The 19435-nt window shown below is 33.7% G+C and overlaps 2 protein-coding genes across 3 annotated transcripts in view; both read left to right on the top strand.

Moving 5' to 3' along the window:
• Nucleotides 1-1803: 1803 nt before the first annotated feature.
• LOC132171273 (protein BONZAI 3-like) lies at nt 1804-15609 on the top strand. Of its 2 annotated transcripts, none has more exons than XM_059582555.1 (16): nt 1804-2235; nt 4521-4568; nt 7946-8094; nt 8201-8249; nt 9198-9254; nt 9578-9757; nt 9854-9988; nt 10102-10163; nt 10266-10362; nt 10457-10571; nt 10703-10779; nt 11489-11626; nt 13518-13682; nt 13764-13877; nt 14040-14136; nt 15443-15609. In XM_059582555.1, exons 1-16 carry the CDS (start codon nt 2068-2070, stop codon nt 15559-15561), a joined length of 1770 nt encoding a protein of 589 aa, XP_059438538.1. In that variant the 5' UTR covers nt 1804-2067; the 3' UTR covers nt 15562-15609. The 2 variants fall into 2 exon arrangements, with proteins under 2 accessions (XP_059438538.1, XP_059438539.1); XM_059582556.1 differs by having other exon boundaries at nt 2149-2235; nt 4269-4568.
• A 1765-nt stretch (nt 15610-17374) lies between these two features.
• The window catches only part of LOC132168967 (protein BONZAI 3-like), a 14165-nt gene continuing 12104 nt past the window's right edge, over nt 17375-19435 (top strand). The window contains exon 1 of the mRNA XM_059580063.1: nt 17375-17440. Within this exon, the coding sequence (XP_059436046.1) occupies nt 17375-17440 (66 nt within the window). The remainder of the gene's footprint in view (nt 17441-19435) is intronic.

Here is a 19435-nt window from a genome sequence, read left to right as displayed (position 1 = left end):
ATCAATTATATATATATATATATATATATATATATATATATAATCTAGACAGGCTCAGCTGGGTTCAATCATAATGCTTTTATATGTTTTTCTTGGCGTTTACGTAAAGAAATCAAGAACCAATCAACCTATATTGGTTGCATTGAGGAGCCAAAGTAGAAAAAAAGAATTAACTGAGGGGGGTCACCAAGTCAAGCCAACCCAAACCTAACCAAGTTAGTTACAACAAATTTCAACCTGAAGGCATGTCCTTTGAGTCTATTTTAATTACTTATTGTTCCATTAAAATAGTATTTTATTATTATTATTATTTTAATTACACCTCAAACATACAAGAAACATTCATTCTACGCAACCTAAATCCATCAATTTGCAAAAGGTTTGAAATTTTAGTTGTTGGTTTCTTTGAATGTGCGGGTATGGATGGAACTTTGATCTGAAAATTTTATCCTTTTTCGTTTGAATTTGTGTTATAAATATGTGAAAAAGTTGTTATCTTCTCTCGTATGTGTTTTTTAAAGGTGGGTATGTAAAAAGTTAGGCAGAACTTGTGAAATTTTGTTGAGAAATTGTGCTGAAAATTTGTCTACTAAGTGTTTGATGAAATGTCTTGGTAAGAATTTTGTTATTGTTTAGTTGAGTTTTGTTTGCATGCTTTGATGTAATTGCTTTATTTAGGATGAGTTTTGTGGTGAACTCCCATACTTGCATTGCAAAATAAATGCAAGAGATACTTAAAGGTTACCGGCTAAAATTTGATTAAAAAACTACTTTAGCTAGGTCAATAAGAAATAACATAGTTAATAACTTAATTAGAGCCCCTAATTACGGTAAACAAATAATTAAAAAGTCATTAATATCAATCAATTCTCTTAAAAACTGATATCTTCTCAAACGTTTCATTCTTGAAATAAGGCATTAATATTTTTTGATTTTCTTAAAACTGATATCTTCTCAAACGCTCCATTCTCTTCAATTTCAAGTTTTCATTTTTCAACATTCATATTTTTTATATTACATTAATCCTATTTTCCTATTATTTAAATAAAAAAATTACTACAATTTATTTATTTTACTTTTTTTATATCAAATATTATTACTTTTTCACACATTAATCAAATCTTACTTAATTACAGCAAACACAGCCATCGATCTGCGATTTACTGACACAATCCTCGCTGGACTATGTCAGCATACCACGCAGATCGACAAACACGCGTAAACACGCAGACAAACCGGTATATATGGGGTTTCAAAGCTGGAGAAATTCTAGTTTGTTTTCTCTTATGCTTTTGCTATCTTTTTTTACCTGGTAATCTGGTATTGTTAATTCATCGTTAAATTCTTTTAATTAAGATTAAATTGATAATACCACATAAACAAAACAAAAAAAAAAAGAAAAATACAAAATAACAGATCTCGTGGAACACTCCACCAGCCCCCTTGGAAATTGCAAGAAACTACTGATCATTTATTATCCAAGATTTGTCAAAAAGTCTTTTTTTTTTGGGGTCAAATCTCATGAGTTCCTTCCGGACAACTTCTCCATTGCCATTCCAGCATTCCTCTATTTTTTCTATCTTCTGTTTTCTTTTTTGCCTGTTCCTGGTTATTTGCTTCTTTCCATTTTTGGCCACCTGGGAAAAACTCCGAATGCTCTTTGATTTCTACGTCAAACCATTTATTGTCATCAACGAAAACTTTTAAGACTATTTATTATCCCTGTTGTAGTTCCCCTGTTTTATCTCTTCCATCTGCTTGTGTAGTTTTCCTTTTCCTATATTTCTTAGGAAAAAAAAAAAAAAAAAAAGAAACAACCAAGTTATTTCCCATGCAGGACTCTTTTAGTGGGTCCACCCAAGGCAACCTATATATATATATATAGCGGATCACATAACCGCATACCTGATAGCACGTTTTGTCCAGAATCGTTAACACCCAAACACGTTTTGAAGAGCTCTGAAAAAAGAAAATTTGTTTTAGGGTTTTAGAGGAGAGAGAGTGAGAGAGAGAGAGAGAGAGAGAGGAGGAAAAAGAGTTTTGTTAATATTTTAGAGGGGGAGAGTGATGGGAAATTGCTTCTCGGATTTGGAGGGAGGAAAGCAGGCAGTGGGTGCGGCCCAGCTGAGGCACACAGCGTCCGGAACCTCGAACAGCAACAAGGGCGGCCACAACGACGCCGTCGACTTCTTCTACAGGTCTCGGGGACTGCATCCTCTTTTCACTCAAATAGAGGTAAATTTGTTCTTTATCGTGTACCCCACACTCCGCCAAAAGAAAAGTTTAGTCAATTTTACTTTTGGTCTGTGATTTTAAAAAGGGTTAATAAAATAATAATTTCAAAATATTTGAGTTTGATATTTATAATTGCAGTTTAATTTCGTATTTTATTTATAATTTAAAAATACAATTTTATTTATTTATTTTTTTAATTTTTAACTTTCAACCCCTTAAACTGACGTTTAAAATTATAATTTAACTATTAAAATTGTGCATTGTATTAGTAGTTTGAAATCGCAAATATTTTATATTTTCAACACTCCTGTATGGTTCAATTTGGTTGAAAACTGCACCTTGTTTACGAAATCCCAACGCAAAACACACTTTAGTCCTTCCATCTTTATCTTTTTCTGTTTCTTTTTTATTTATGTTTTTCGATTGATTAGTGCAATTAGCTTTGCCCGTCAGTTTTTAATTTTTTCTACTTCGCTGGTGCTACTGCTTTTATGAACCCTAGTGATTTGTTTATTTGTTAGAGGACGGGGCTGGAAGTTGTTGGATTTCTTTTGGGTCATTATCTTTGTCTCCTTTTTGTTCTGTTTTTTTATTGAACATATACTCTTAGTGTGCTACATATGTTGGTGTGTGTGTAAAAATATGGACTGTATGTGCATGTGTAAACATAAAGATCTGTTTGGTTGCTGTGGAAAAGATTGAGACGAGAGGCTAATTTATTGTTGTTGTTATTGATACTTCTGATTTGAATTTTTTTAGTAATAAAATTGTTCGATTTTAACGGTGAATTTGGTACTGTGACACTGTTTTGGCACAGTTGCCCACTTGTTTGGCCGTGGAAAATGCATTCTGGGAATCACTTTGGCCAGAAGTAAATAATAATACTCATTTTTCATCCAAAAAAATAGAAAGAAAAATGATACTGATTTTGTATTCATTTTTAGCATTTTGTTTTATATACAGATAAAAGTTATTACTTATCATAAAAATTTATTTTCATTGTGCAGTGGAAGATTGGTTTGTTTTTATTTCAATGGTGCTAAAATTTTACCTCTTTAGGGTTTGTTTGGGATTGTGATTTTAATAAGTGCGATTTTAAAAATTGCGTTTTTAAAATAACAAAAGCGTTTGATAAAACATGTTGAAAAATACTTTTTTATCAAATATTTGTTATGCGAAATCGTAATTTTTGTTTAAATTCGTGTTTTTTCAAATAAGCACCCCAAGCTGTGTGACCCTTAGTGCTTCCCAAGCTGTGTGTTTCAGTGATTAGACAAAAAGATGGTGCTTCACTTATAGCGTCACAGCAACGGGTCTCTTCCAATTCATATTAATTCATTCGGCATATAGGCTTTTTGCATGTACTCTGTATGGCTGAGTTGTTCTTTTGCCACCATGGATCTTCATTATATATATATATATATATATATATATATATATATATGACCCCACCTCACTTCTAAAAGCCGCACTACAATGTTTTACAAGTTTTATCAAAGACACAAAAGCAAGATTCGATTTTGTAATTGTCAATTCAACTTTGGAGTACCGGACAAAACAATTGAATCCAAAATTCTATATGTTGTCTTTATATATATGCTAACATGGTACATGGGAATCCATTGGTTGTCGAGATGTATATCTTTATACAAGAAAACTAGATGCTTGTTTTTGACTTTTCTTGCTGATGTAGAATTGGCGGTTGGATTTTTTTTTTTTTTTTTATCAGAAATAACGGCCAAGTCATAAAAATTTGATGTTTCCAAACTCATATTCACGTTTGACACTTCAAACCAAGCATCAAACAGGCCAAAAGTGTTTATTGGCTATCCTTTAAATGCATACTGCAAACAGTAACCAACTACATAAAATTCTAATAAATATGTTAGTACAGTACTATAGAACTTGCCACTGGAGAAGCTGTATGAAGCAACATGTTGCATCTGAAATATTTATCATTTTAGGTCTTAGTGATTGTAGTGCTTCTATTCTCGAAAGAACAGGTGGTCCTGACTTTCTTTCATCTCCAACAGATGGAAATTGTGCAGTATGTCGGTCCACCCCTGCTCTATACATGGGTGACATTGTAGCAAGCTGGAAAGCAGTATATTGCCCAACAACAATTTGACTCGGGATGGGATCATTAGATTTTGACTTGGATTCTGTTATTTTATCTGACTGGAGTGTTCTTTTGTTTTTTGTTGTCTTTTATATTGTTTTGTATGGTTGGATCATTTATTTTGGTTTATCATAGCGTATTCATGTAATTTAAATCTCTACTGCAGTTGTCTCTATCAGCATCTAACTTGGTTGATCGTGACTTCACTTCAAAGGTATTCCTCTCTGTCGATATTCATGTTAGTAAAGTATTGTTTTTTTTGGATAAGTAAGAATTTATAGAAGAAACTCAACAAGGACAAAAAAATCCACAATAAACAAGATGTCCTACAAGCCCTTATACAAGCAAGTACAAGGAGGCAACATGGGCAAGCAAAACTAAATGGTTACATTAGAAAACCCCCAAGAACGCTAGAGAACAATTAGCGAGAGAATTACAGACACCCTTGAAGGAGTTGACTTTGAAACAATCTAGCCTTTTTCTTGCACCATAAAGTGTACATTGTGGTAGCCATCATAATTTTGACCATGATGGAGAGAAAATATTTGCCTTTAAAGTAAGTGGCCATCCACCGAATAAACCCCTCCTAGTTCCTACAAGCCAAGGACTATTACATTTATTCCAAAGATTGTACCAAATACTTTTTGAGAATGAGCAACAAACAAAAAGATGGTTAACATTCTCTTCACCCAACCCACATAAAACACATTTCGTCTCCTTGAGAAAGCCAATAGCAACAATTTTATCTTGGGTATATAACCTTCTTCTAATTGCAAGCCATATAATAAAAAAGTGGCGAGCAATGATTTTACCAGGACACACAAGATTGTTCCAGAACACCTCAGGACCGTAATCCCCAAGCTCTCTTAAGCCCGCTTAATTGAGAAAACGCAACTAGGGATTGTCAACCAAGACACCTTATCCCGAACAATGCCCTCTTAGCTCCAAAATTTTCCTCAAAGACTAAGAGCAATCTCTTAGAACCCGACATCCTAGAAACTCCTATTTTTTAGAACATTTGAATTAACCTAACCAACCAAGTAGAGATACCACTATTGGAGCAAAGGCACACACGTTTCAACATTGTCGCCTTATTCCACTACTACAAGTTTTTAACTCCAAGAACACTCTTTCTTCGGAAGGAAAATAGAGTTCCTAGCCACTTTAGCCCATAAATTATTAAGCTCACCTCTTTTCCGTAAGAAAGACATGGGGATATACTTCACTTGTCCAATAAGTCCTTTGAGAAGAATAAAAAGGGGGGACCAGAACACTTGCATGCAAAAAGAATGGAATTAATCAACTGAATCATTCCTACATAAGAGAGGGCTTTGTATGCCCAGCTCTTAGCCTTGGTTGCAATCTTCTCAACCGACACTGCATAATTATCCTTCTTCAATCTGGAAAAAGTTAGAGAAATCTTGAAATACCTCACTAGGAGTTTACCTTCTTGGTACCCAAGAATACCCAACATCTTATTTTTGATAGACACTGCAACTCCGCAAGTAAACAAACAGCTCTTATCAAAGTTAGTAGCCAACCTTGATATCCCTAAAACGATTCAAGCACTCCTTGACCATGACAACTGAGTTTATCTTACCCTACATAATATTAGTAAGTCATCAGCGAAACATAGATGAAATATTTTCTCCTATGGCACCTCCAAGGGAATCTAAACTAGGCCGTCTTAGTCATTCTATCCATGAGCCTTGAGAAGGCCATCATCACCATAACAAATAGATAAGCCGACATAGGGTCACCTTGCCTAAGGCCTTTACTCCCAGGGAAAAAACTCTTAAGCTTTCCATTAATACAAATAGAGAACTTAAATGTAGTGATACATTCCTCAATCCAACCATAACCACATGGATTCTATCCGTCCTAAAAATCGGTTAGGTTTTGGCCTACCGACTTCATGTTGACAAGGAATCGTTTCGACTTTTTCGGCCAATCTGTTAATAGGTGGTCGGTTAAGTCGATGAATTGTCGATTAAAATTTTTATGTTAAGATTTATAACTTCTTTATAACTACATAATTAATAAAGCATATGCTTTAGAAATGAAAAGAAAAAGTAAATTCATGGAACATGGACGAAAAAGACAACCACAAATCAGCTGGACAAAGACACGAAGAAAACCTACCAGATAAAATTCACTCGAAAAATTGGTTAGGTCGGTTAATTGTCGGTCAACCGACAAAAAAAAAATTCTACCGTCTACCGAACTGAACCGATGTTGAAGCAGTATTTTTATTCCGCCTACCGACTGCCAGAAGTCGGTTGTCAGTCGGTGATGGTTCGGTGGCTGTCAGTAGGCGATAAACGGTTAATCTGCCCAACCCTATGACAATGAGGTATTAATCTTAGGACCATCTTCCTTGGAAACATAAACAATTTTTCTTTTGCCATGTAAACTCTTAATAGCTCTGAAAAAATTTGGTGTCGTGGTTGCCTAAATTAAACCACTGGACCCAAGAATTTTGCTCAAAAAAAGCCCTGCTAAGATACCCATACCCCTTAACAGCATTAACCTTTGCTAGGTTTAGATATGAATCCAAAAGGGCCGAGCTAAAGCTACCCTGGATATTCTTCAAATGTTTTGCTTTGCCGAAGCTTCTCTACAGTTAATTTCAAAAATTGGGATAAAGCTTTTGTTAGTGTGCTATGGTCCATTTTCATCTTTCTTTACTTTGAAATGTGAGTTTGTTGGCTTTGATCCACCTTGATAATCTCTATGCTTAGCAAGGTCTTGGAATTTATGATCCAAATCACACTTACAATTTTTTTAATTTAAGAACTGTAGTAGAATATATCTGGATTGTTAGCATATGTCTGAACACAATTCTCAGTTGATGTATTTTGTAGTCAATGATCAGATTTTATGGCTTTCATGATATTCAAGATTTTGTACTTTTTAATTAAATATATGCCATGTGTGAGTTCCCTTTTAGATACAACCAAAATCGAGGGGAAATTACGTGCGAAAGGTGGATTATCAGGGGTTAAATGAGCATGCCAGCTAGTAATCACTTTATAATTTAGCTGATGACAAAGTCTACTTTTGTTTATATAGTTTGTTAGTATCTAAGGGGTATTTGAGGAATTTGCTGGAAATTTAGCCTTGCTTTTAAGTGGGTTTCGATGTAGTTGTTTTATATAATTGTTATGGGTTGGACTATTTTATATATGGAGTAATAACTGTCCTAGTAAGTTAGGCTAATTACTTTAGGATGATGAAAGCCTAGAGCCCTGGTAGCTTTAATGTCTAATGATTAGGAGGTCATATGTCTTGCATTGTATCGGGGGGACTTTTTCAAGCAATGAATGAACTTTAAATTTGAAGATTTTCTCTCTTCACATTAACCTAGAAGTTATTCTGTAACTTTTAGAACTTCCCTCTCATGTAGCAAGCTAAAGTATTACACCATTTTGTCAGTTCTGATAAAGGTGCTTGCCTGTCTGAAGGTCTAAGTTCGTCAATCCGCGATAGTTTGTTTCTGTGCTTGTATGACATGCATTCATGTGGCGAGGCTTCTCATACTCTGGTTTAAGCTAAAACATAATTTTTTTTTTTTTTTTTTTAATAATTCAGAGTGATCCCATGGCTGTGGTGTATGCAAAGAAAATAGACGGAAAACTGGAGGAGTTAGGTCGCACTGAAGTTATATTGAATAGTTTGCATCCTGCATGGATAGAAAAAGTTACAATTGCATTCCAATTCGAGATTGTACAGCCATTGGTGTAAGCTTTACAAATTCCTTTAAGTGCTTAGCTTTGCGGAGATACTGTAAGTCATGGTTTAATTTGACTGCTTGACTCATGTTTGCCTTCTTTCTTTTGGTTCCAGATTTCATGTGTATGATGTTGATACAAAATACCATAATATCCCTGTGAAGGTATATCATGGCTTCTGCTTTTAAGTATCTGTCATTTTGATTCATATTTTGTAGGTTATGTTTGTTCAATTATGATTTTGTACTAAAAACAAAAAATAAAATAAAAAAAATTATGATTTTGTACTGATAATAAATTTTACAAAAAAGTGTACATGCTGTGTTACTGAGGCGTCTCTGCCAACCTTTAAGTGCTGAATACTGCAACAAAATTCTTTTGTGTAGTATGAAATGTGTGTTGACCAGATGACACTGTATTTTTGCATGTCTACTAAGTGCTAATTTTGTTGAGATGTGGCCAAAAACATCGACGTGGATGAAAGTAATATGTTGACAATTATTATAAATTTTGATGCCAAGTGTGGTATTTTTAGCAGTAGCTTTATGTGCAGTCATACGTGGTATTACTGCATAACCTGTAAGATCTAATGGGAAAGCACATGCTAAAAATAAGGAAACAATGATCTTATTTGTATGTTGTATTTTACTGTATCAAAATAATTATGCTGTATTAGTTGCTGCCGTCAACTTCGCCATGATACAGGCAATAAGTTACACAAGGAATGAGAAATGAAAGTGAAGGAAATTTTAATCCATAGTTCTGACTTATGGTAATTCGTCCCAAGTGTGTAATGCATCTTTTATTGACAAATAAACAAATTTGATTGGTTAACCATATCGATTATTGAGATTAGTGAATGACTACTTTCAGAAGATTTTTTCATTTTTTAATCATATTCAGATGTCACGAAAGAAAGCAACTTATGACAGAACTGCAGATAAAAATGTTGAATTATAACCAGGAAACATAGGGGAGATTATACAATTTTTAAATTGTTACCATTTCGTCCTGAATAATTTAACAAAATTTGTTGATGGTGAAGTTAGTTTAAAAATTTTATTCCGTTGTACTTGTCTGAAAAAATAAAAAATTATTTTGTTTTGTTGTAGACACTGAAATTGAAGGATCAAGACTTTCTTGGAGAGGCAACTTGTGTTCTATCAGAGGTATCAGTTGGGATTATTGAGAGTACTTGACGCATTTTCATTTAGCCAGTGAAATTTGAGTATAAAGTTACTTAAATTTTTAGTATTTCCTTAAAAAGTTTAACAGCAGAAAGACCAGTATGAGAGCTGCTTCACCATAATGATATTTAAAGATTTTATTACCATTGATACACTTAAAAAAAAAAAAAAAAAAAGGATGTTCCAATGCTAACTTTTTCAAATTAGTAGCTTAAATTCTTTTAGAATGATTTGGTCATCATGTGCTAAACACTACTATTTCTCACCCGCACCATTTTTCTCTTTCTCTTCTCTTTTCATCACAGATAGTGACCAAACAAAGTCGGAGTTTAACCCTAAATCTTCATAACAAAAATGGGAAAACGGGTTTGATGAACTTTGGGGCACTCACTATCCATGCAGAGGAAACAGTTGCTTCGAGGAGTGCTGTTGAGATGACATTCCGTTGTTCTCACTTGGATAACAAGGACGTATTTTCTAAAAGTGTATGTAATAGCAAAGCAGCTACATATTGAGGTTTTATATTACTTATACATACTCCTGAGTGTTTCTGATTCTTAAATTTGTTCATTTTCTTCTAGGATCCTTTTTTAAAAGTATATAGAATTGTTGAGAGCGGAGATTATGTTCCAATATGCAAGACTGAAGTGGTGAACAACAACTTAAATCCAACTTGGAAACCCCTATGCATGAGTTTGCATCAGTTTGGAAGTAAGGTAAGCTTGTTGCTTTATGGTTCTTGCTCAAGTTAGATTATAGTTTATAAGAAGTTTTGTTATTTGATATCTAACAAAGATTCATGTGGGATGTGCACTTTAACTTGCCACAGGATAACCCATTAATTATCGAGTGCTTTGATTTCAACAGCAGTGGCAATCATGTGCTTATTGGGTAAGTCGATGTCTAGATTCATTCTAGTTTGTTTTAAAAATTTTCTTGTTATCATGGTTTAATCTCCGGCAAGTTATCAATGTTAAAATTTTACCTCATCAGTAAGATCCAGAAGTCAGTGGCAGACCTAGAAAAACTTCACAAAGAAAGAAGTGGTGCAAATCTTACCATAGCATCTTCTCATGATGGTCACGAGAAGGTACTGATTCATACTTGCAATAGAATGTTTTTAAAAATTTATTGTTACACTTTTTATTTTGTAGTTGCAGTTGCTTAACAAGTTATCAATATAGGTGTTGAAGGGACAGCTGTTTGTGGATCAATTTTGTCAGAAGGAACAGTACAGTTTTCTTGATTACATTTCTAGTGGATTTGAGCTTAACTTTATGGTTGCTGTTGACTTTACAAGTAAATAATTTACATTCTAGAGGAGTTATTTAATTTTATTTTATTTGGGTACTAATTGAATTTTTTTTTTTTAATATATTTTTTCTAGTTATTAATGTCTTGTCTTTGAATATTTTATTTCATTTCTCCAGGCTCAAATGGAAATCCTCGGAATCCAGAATCTTTACACTATATTGATCCTTCTGGCCGGTTGAATTCTTATCAGCGGGTAAGGCTGCATCTTCTCATGTTCTCAAGATATCTCTTCATTCAATTTTATTTCCCAACTCACCACCGTTTTCCCTTCCTCCTAGGGTTTTATGTTGTATTGTTATACTCACAACCTTGGGCCCAAATTTGACAAACTTGATCCACAGTTCACTCTAACACTCAACAAAAATAAAAGATAACACATGAATTTAGCTTTTCCATTGATTTGGTTTGTAGAGATGTGTTTTATACTGTCATTTTTTATGATTGTTAAATGACTACTATCCCAAAAGTTTAAGCTAATAAAAAATTATAAATTTAATTCACTCAACTAGTATTTTAATATTCCCCTAATGTATGGGTCAAATGTTTTCTCTCAATAAATGTGGCCTAACACATTAAACTTTTTTAAATTTAATTACAAGGTAGAGTGGAGTCAAGATTTGAATCAAAGACCTATTATGTTACCATGATAAATTATCACTTGTCTCAAAACTTGAACTAATTAAAAATAGTGAATTTAATGATTTAGTCATTATTTTAACAATGCATGTCATAACTTGATATGATCAAGCAGCTTTTTCACCGCTCGCAAAACATATGTAATTTTGAACATAAATAAGTTACATGTTTTGAAACTTATGTTAGACTTGTGCTAGCATATATTAAAAGAAATCGTCATTGATTTCTTAAGTCCTCGTCTGCTTGATTAACTAAATCATTTGCAGGCTATAATGGAGGTTGGGGAGGTCATTCAGTTTTATGATTCTGATAAACGTTTTCCCGCGTGGGGCTTTGGAGGAAGAACTTTTGATGGTACCATCTCACATTGTTTTAACTTGAATGGAAGTGCAAGCAGCTATGAGGTGAGAATGGATGATTTCATATTTCTTTGCTTTGCTTGTTCATCTTTGAAGCAGCATTTTGCCTAGCACAAGGGTGGCTTGATATATTATTATAAATTTTATGTAAAATATAAAATTTATGGAATGTTTTTAAATGCTATTAATGTGACGTTGCTTATGCAATATAGAATGTTTTCTTCAGTCGATTTGAGCTGTCTTGGGTTATGCTTAGACAAGTAATCGACTTGTATGCTTGTTGGTGGACTGTTGGCAGCACTTAGAGTGCTGCTATGGGGAAGATAGTGCCTTCGTGCCTTTTATAGTGTCTATAGAGGGAAAATAAATGATAGAAGTTTTAAGGACCATAAGTGGACATTTGAGGATATTGAGTCTTCCTCAAAACTCGCTATCTTTAGATAACTGCTTTTGTTTCTCCTTTTACGATTAGTTGTCATGATTTTTTTTTTCTATTTTTGCTCATTCTAACTAGGTGTTTTCTTGTATATACTTCCTATGTATTTGGGAACGCATTACGCTTGCAATGATATCTTGATTACTTATAAAAAAAAATGATATTAATAAGAATAGTACTTCACTATCTTAACAATGGGGCCTAGAGCAATATATAGCACGAAGAACCAAGGTGTCTCTAGGCCCTATTAGAAACTTCTTGGTTCTTTGTGCATTTGCTCTAGGTTTACAAACCAATTTTGTCTTTGTATCAACGAATAGTATGGTTAGTTCATTTAATTTTTCTTGTGACATAATTGATCATAAATTTGTTTTATCAATTTTGGTTTTAAAATGCTTCTTTCACACAAGTAATTGTAACGGGTGCTATTATATATTAGCAATATTTTATAAGCAGTTCATTTATTGAGAAAGAATCTAGTGTTTTAATCGGAGTATTAATTTATGTTTGCGTAATTTCTTTTAAGATTTGTATTTCTGAATAAATATAAACCATCAACATTTGAAACTACACTATGTTTGTAAAATGATCAACTCTTTAGCCACTTTTCAATATACTCTAAGTTAAAAATTCTATTTTCTTAAGGATCTTAAGCAAGCATCTCAATTGTTTACCCGTTGAGCCAGCCCCGGGTTAGCATATACTAGTTGTTTCACACATAGATCACTTATTTTTATGTTTTTATGGTAACCCCTTTGCTGATTTTTTTTTTTTTTTAAATGTAATCTAGTGCTACTCAGTCTTCTTCTTATTATTATCTCGTATATTGCATTGTGTTTTTGTAGCATAATTTCTTTTACTCATAATTCACTCTTAACAATATGCAAAACCTGGCTATGTCACCTTGTTTGTCCTAAATTCGATCTTTCTTGATTTTCTTCTTCTTATTGTTATTATTTTTTTAACGTTTATCCTCCTCCGCTACTTTTAATTATGATGGTCTTGCATATAATTTTTTCTGTTAGTCGTTTTCAACCAAATAAAACATTAAAAAAAAAAAAAACAAGAGTTTAAAAACCACATATACAACTAGCAATAATACATTCAAATACCCCAAAATCAAATGCATTAGTTTTGCCGTCAAAAAGGTTTTAAAAAGTTTTAGGGGGATCTTTATAAAAAATAAAAAAATAAAAAAAAGGTAAAAAATCCAATGAGACTCATGTGAATCAAATGGATTGAGTGATCTCCCTACACACTTTGTGACATTATCACATCTCATAAATCGTATGATTGACATGTTGTATCCTACATTACACTTACCTATGTGATACAACTAGTAGATATGGTATAGAAAATGATAAGAAACTGAGAAACATCATAAGATACGTATCATGCATTGTAAGTTTTTAACAACCTATTAGTGTAACTTGTTCGAAGACTAAACACTGCATTTTCATACTCTAGTCGTAACAGTCAGCTACTTTCATTTTTTAATAGGTCGAAGGAGTTGAAGGCATCATGGCTGCTTATTCAAGTGCTCTACATAATGTTGCTCTGGCAGGGCCCACTTTATTTGGACAAGTGATTAATACAGCTGCGCAAATTACCAGCGAGTCCCTCTCATACACCAGCAACAAGTATTTTGTCTTGCTCATTATTACGGTAAAGATAATATTGACTTTATTTGATATCTCTTTCCATCAATTTGTTATTTCGTAACTAAATAACTGTCACCTTTTCAAGGATGGAGTCCTTACAGACCTTCAAGAAACAAAAGATGCTTTGGTGAGGGCATCTGATCTTCCACTGTCGATTCTTATAGTGGGAGTGGGAGGAGCAGATTTTAGACAAATGGAGGTATACCATCATTTTCATAAATTTAACAACCTTTACATTTCTTTGAATACTTTGTTAGCATTACATCCACGTTATTCAACTTTCTTGTGCTAGGGATGTTGGCATTTCACCTTTTTGAAATTTCTCTTGAATCAATATTTGTTCTTACTTCTTTTTTGACAGGTCCTTGATGCAGATAGTGGACAGCGATTAGAGAGCTCTACAGGTCGTGTTGCTACGCATGACATCGTACAGTTTGTTCCAATGCGAGAAGTGCATAGTGAGTACATAATGGCATCTGTTTGTCTCTACAAATCTTTTCATGTTACCTTTAAAAGTTTCCACTTATTGTAACTGTGTATTCACAAGTTTCTCCCAGTCAGTAATGCATTCTAAATGCATGATGAGTTAGCAGGTCAAAATAAGTTTACCATGTGTTATAACTCATATAGAGGACTGTTTCTGCCTCTTATAAAAAACCCAGATGGATACTAGGCAGTGCAAGTTCAGAATGGAATATGCCTCCATGCAGACGGAAGACCTTGCCATTCAAATTGAGATCAGCTCGATCCAATTAAATCATGGATTTGGCCCAAACTCATTCTCATTCCATCTCATTCTTATAGCAGGTCAAAATAAGTTTACCATGTGTTATAACTCATATAGAGGACTGTTTCTGCCTCTTATAAAAAACCCAGATGGATACTAGGCAGTGCAAGTTCAGACTGGAATATGCCTCCATGCAGACGGAAGACCTTGCCATTCAAATTGAGATCAGCTCGATCCAATTAAATCATGGATTTGTCCCAAACTCATTCTCATTCCATCTCACCTTTTAATAAAAGAAGGAAAATAAAAATTAAATAAATGAAAGAAAACATAGAATGGATAAGGGCAGTAGGTTCGTCCAGTGAGATAATTGTTAATTGGTTGAGTGTAGAAACTAGAAAGGATAGAAGCGTGGTTTGAACTTTGAAAATGTTGACAACAGAGATGTTGCATGTAACTGCGGTTGCCACTGCTTTCTTTCTCCTTTCTTTGGCTAGGTTGTCGAACTGTCTCTCTTAACACACTCCACAGCCGTCTTCTGCTTAAACTTTTGGACACCTAGGGCAAATGGAATCTCTTCCTCCATAAACAACGAATGAAAGATGAGTATGAGGTTCATTCCCATTTGAACATCGGAAGAACTCAAGTCTTTTTTCTTCAATACTCTCAATCTTTGAATAGCTGCTTTTGTTTTTCTTCTTCTAGCTTAGCTAGGTGTTTTCTCTTGTCACTTTCTTGTGACCTAGGGGCGCCTAACACTTTTAATAATATTTTGATTAATTATCAAAAGAAAATCCCGTTTTGATATTTGAGTTCTATTTACCTACCAATAAATAACTAATAATAAACAGGGTATGAGTTTGTCAAATATTGGTGCATATCTTCTCTCTTCTCTTTTATCATATGTTTGTGCGCATTATCTTTTGAAACAATCGGCGAGAACGATTTGCTTATTTGTTTTTCTCATTGTACCTTCTTTTTTGGCCTGAACCTCTTCATTGTACTTAAAACTAACAAAATTCATTTGGTCTGTGCAGGTGGGCAGATTTCTGTGGTGCAGGCTCTTTTGGAAGAGCTACCTGGACAGTTTTTGACCTACATGCGGAGTAGAGACATAAAGCCACGCTCTTCCCATGTAGCCCAAACCTCTGCTTAACTACATTTGCCAAACCACATATACGTTGATTGTCAGCAGTAATTAGGGTTTTTAGGTATTCATCCAAAAAAAAAAACTAGGTTTTTTAGGTCTGAACCACTAACAGATTGACAACCTGCCTGAAAGGAGCTTTTGTTTTGATGGGCTTGGGGGAAGGAGTTACAGTTTAATATCAAGAAGCTATGATGCTACATATTTTGGGAAAAAAGGAAATGAAAATATATTTGATTGCTTCTACAATTGTGGAGTTGTGTTTCTTGCAATATACACATGAATTTAATACGAACATTATCTTTGTATTCTGCTCATAAGAAATATTGATGGGTTGCGGGAGGTTTCTCCAGATTGGATCATCTTCACTGCTCTGTGGAAGTTCCTAAAAGATATCACAGCGATACCCAGGGTTTCAAGATTATAGCAAATTAAAACAAAAACAAAAACAAAAAAAAATTGTAATATTTAAAACCCAATTATTATTATTTGCTGATCTGGTATTGATGATTGCCGGTGGTTTCTCCGGGTTAGATCATCTTCTGAATTGATATCACTGAACTGTGGAATGCCCATTGACAAATCCAGTTCAAGCAAGTTAAAATAATGTGTTTATCTATATCCTAAGAGTAATGTTGTATAGTTTATACGCATATTTTTATCGTATAATTATTTCATAATTATATTGTAACAATTTTAATTATTCCTTGAATTTTTTTTAATTAAAAATTATTTAAGATTTGATTGAAATTATCATCTCATCGGGATAAATATGAAATAAAAATTGAATTTAGGATTACTCATATGACATATCTTAAACATAATAATATATAAGTTGGAGTGGCCTCCTAAAAGATGTCATTGTACCAAAAAAGAGTTCGAAAGGTTGGACGTACGAATCTATATATATATTTTCAATGTTGAGAAGTGGAGTAATTAGTAAAAGACGTCCTCAAGAAGTAGTTCAATCGGCTGGAACCACGCCTAATGAAGCGGAGGTCACTAGTTCGAATCCCTCCTTCCCCCTCTTGTGCGGACATGTCAAAAAAGAAATTAGTAAAAGACTAAAGTACAACAAAATCGAAGTTAGATGCATTTGTTGCACTTGGAAGATTAGAACTAGTGGTGCATGTATGTTATGATTTATGCATTCTCTGTGGACTAGTCAAAAGTCAACAACCCTTATACAATTAGACTGTTGTAAAGTATTTATAAATCTTTGAATAAATTTTTATTAAAAAATCTAATAAATCCAATGGTTTATAAACACTCCACGTCAGCCAAGTTAAAACAAGAATTGTATAAAAATTGAGTTATATATATATATATATATATATATATATTACGCCTGCCTTTTAAAAATATAAAACAAAAATGTAATTTCACTTTGAGAACAATTAGCAAAAAATCCTCTTCTCTTTTTATTTTCTTTAAATTTCAAGGGGGTAGTTTGTTGCACAAATGAAGCCATTAGTGGATTACAACACAACATCAGATCACTTAGCAGGAAGTGAAACAGACGGAGGCAATCAATAAGAATGAACGGCCATGGAGGACTCAGCTTCAAACAAAATAATTTTCTCCTTTTAGCACTATAAATAGATCAATAAAACATAAATCTAAAAAAAAAAAAAAAAAAAACCAAGAGGGTAAACAAGAAGACGAAAAACGATTATTATATTAAACGCTTAGATAAGATGAACAGCTGAGATTTATGAATTTGAGAATCTCAAATTTAAAGGGAATTCTACGGGATCTCAATCCAACTCAAGAATTGAAGAAAATGATGAAGAGTTTGGTGAAGCAAAGTTTGAATAAGAATATGGAAATGATAGCGCGGCGAGCCATATTGTTGCAGCCTGCAGACTCTTCAAAGATGAAGGATCTTGTAAGAGCTTGCCTTATTGAAAGTTTTTCCAAGCTTCCATGGGAGATGATTTGAGAAGCATTTGTGGGAAAATTGATGTTTTTCCATAGGGGGAGGAGATGATCATCAACTCCTTGCCTTGGAGATGCATTCCTTCGAATGGAAAACACTCTTTAAAAACACAAAACTTGTTTTTATCTTTATATCATACCAGAACACTCTTTCAAATAATAAAAAATAAAGAAAAAAAAAAAAAAAACTTCAAAACACGTTAACAAACAGTCTTTTCATCTTTTTTTGTTTTGTTAGGTGTTAAGGTATTATCATCTAAAAGGGTTAATGATATTAAATACCTATTCTAGCAACTAACTAAAACCCCACATTAGTTCAATCAAGTCTTATGACAAACTCCATTTTGTTTTTGTTTCCTATCTACACTTTCTTTAAAGGCAATTAATTAAACTCAGGAATCGAACTTCATTGCTCAAACAGTTCCAGATACCCATCAGGGAAAAAAGAAATTTGTAGGGTCAATTATGATAGTTTCAAAAGCAATTGGTAACTCCTTTGAATTTTAGAAACTCAGAGAGAAAGATCAAACAGAAAATAAAGAAATAACAAACTGAGGCACCAAAATATTCTGTACTGATTGTATGTCAAAGTTACATAGATTCACATACAACCTTTGGTTTCAGGAGGGATTGAAATCTCAAAATCTTCAATAACACATCGTGAGAACTCACATGAAACTTACCTGCCCAATATTTATTTTTAAACTGCTCGACCATCTACTCGGACAGGTAGATTGCTTTTGTACGTTGAACTTACATAAATATATAAGTAATAATTGGCAATCCAATGAAAGTGCAAACAAGCTTAGAAGTACTTTCTAAATTTTATTTGAAGTAATTCAACATAGCCCAATCAAAGTGGCACTTAGAACTCGGAGTTGAGTCCACAAGGAATGCAGTTTTTCAGAATGCATCCACAGCAAAGGCATTGCAAGTAATCATCTTTTCCTCGTCTTCATTAGGGGGGGCAATTACAAGTATAGGAGATCCGGAAGAATTCAATAATAATCTCTACATTTGTTACAGTCCAATGAACAATCAATATCCCAATTCTAAACCCAAGCATGACACTTCCAAGTTTGTATCAACCGTACTCAATGGAGTTACAGAGCAAAAACTGCAATTCTAAAATAATCAAACAAGGATCACGACATAAATTATCAAAATCGTCTAACAAATGGAGGCCATCTAAACAAGCCTACAAAGGTCGAGCAAGTTCACACAGATTTGACATGCACCACTCAGTTTAACTCCTCAACACCAATGCCGCAACTCTTTTCAATGATGCAGATGCCTTCCGCAGATCAGATTCTGAATGAGCAGCAGAAACGAACAATCTAATTCCAACCGCCAACCGGCATTTATCTATTGTTGATCTTTTGGATGCCACCACAAATATGTTGTCTTCCTTCAAAGCCTGAAAAGAAAAAAAAAAAAAAAAGGCATTCAATAATAAGAAAATAGAAACTAAAGAAATTAATTTGCCTATGTTGGAGCATCCAACTCGGTCTCTTCAAGTTGTTCAACTAACTCGTAAATAGGCACGTTCTTCTTGGGCAACCAATTGAATAAGGAAGGCTCTTTGAGTGCATGCAAATTGGTCAGATACATTTACTCAGAAGCAAGTCGTTCTTGGGCTAATCATCTGTATATTCTGGGACGTCTACCCCTGAATTTCAAGGAAGAACCCCAAAGTTAGAAGATTCAACCCTTGCAATAATTCTACTCGTTTGCCACCAAAACAAGGCAAAGAAGACCACACCAATCACGAATTGTACTCATCCCCAAACTTTCTTCTCATACGGCAAACAATTCTATAGTGAACACGCTTAGAAAAAAAGATATACGTACCGCACATGCTTTTAAAAGTAGAATTGCCATACATGTTTACAAAGGAATGACTAGGAATATCTATTCAATTTTAGGGATGTATTTCGCATACTAA

The sequence above is a fragment of the Corylus avellana genome, chromosome ca2 (genome assembly GCF_901000735.1).
Source record: "Corylus avellana chromosome ca2, CavTom2PMs-1.0".
NCBI classification, from domain to species: Eukaryota; Viridiplantae; Streptophyta; class Magnoliopsida; order Fagales; family Betulaceae; genus Corylus; species Corylus avellana.
The sequence above is the reverse complement of the archived record's forward strand: the minus strand, read 5'-3'. Positions and strand labels throughout refer to the sequence as shown.

Excerpts from the sequence above, each read along its gene's own strand:
- LOC132171273 (XM_059582555.1), top strand. The coding sequence starts at position 2,068 with ATGGGAAATTGCTTCTCGGATTTGGAGGGAGGAAAGCAGGCAGTGGGT. Across the intron at positions 10,363-10,456 it reads CTCATGATGGTCACGAGAAG|GTGTTGAAGGGACAGCTGTT; the intron begins GTACTGATTCAT and ends TTATCAATATAG. Across the intron at positions 13,683-13,763 it reads TTGTCTTGCTCATTATTACG|GATGGAGTCCTTACAGACCT; the intron begins GTAAAGATAATA and ends CACCTTTTCAAG.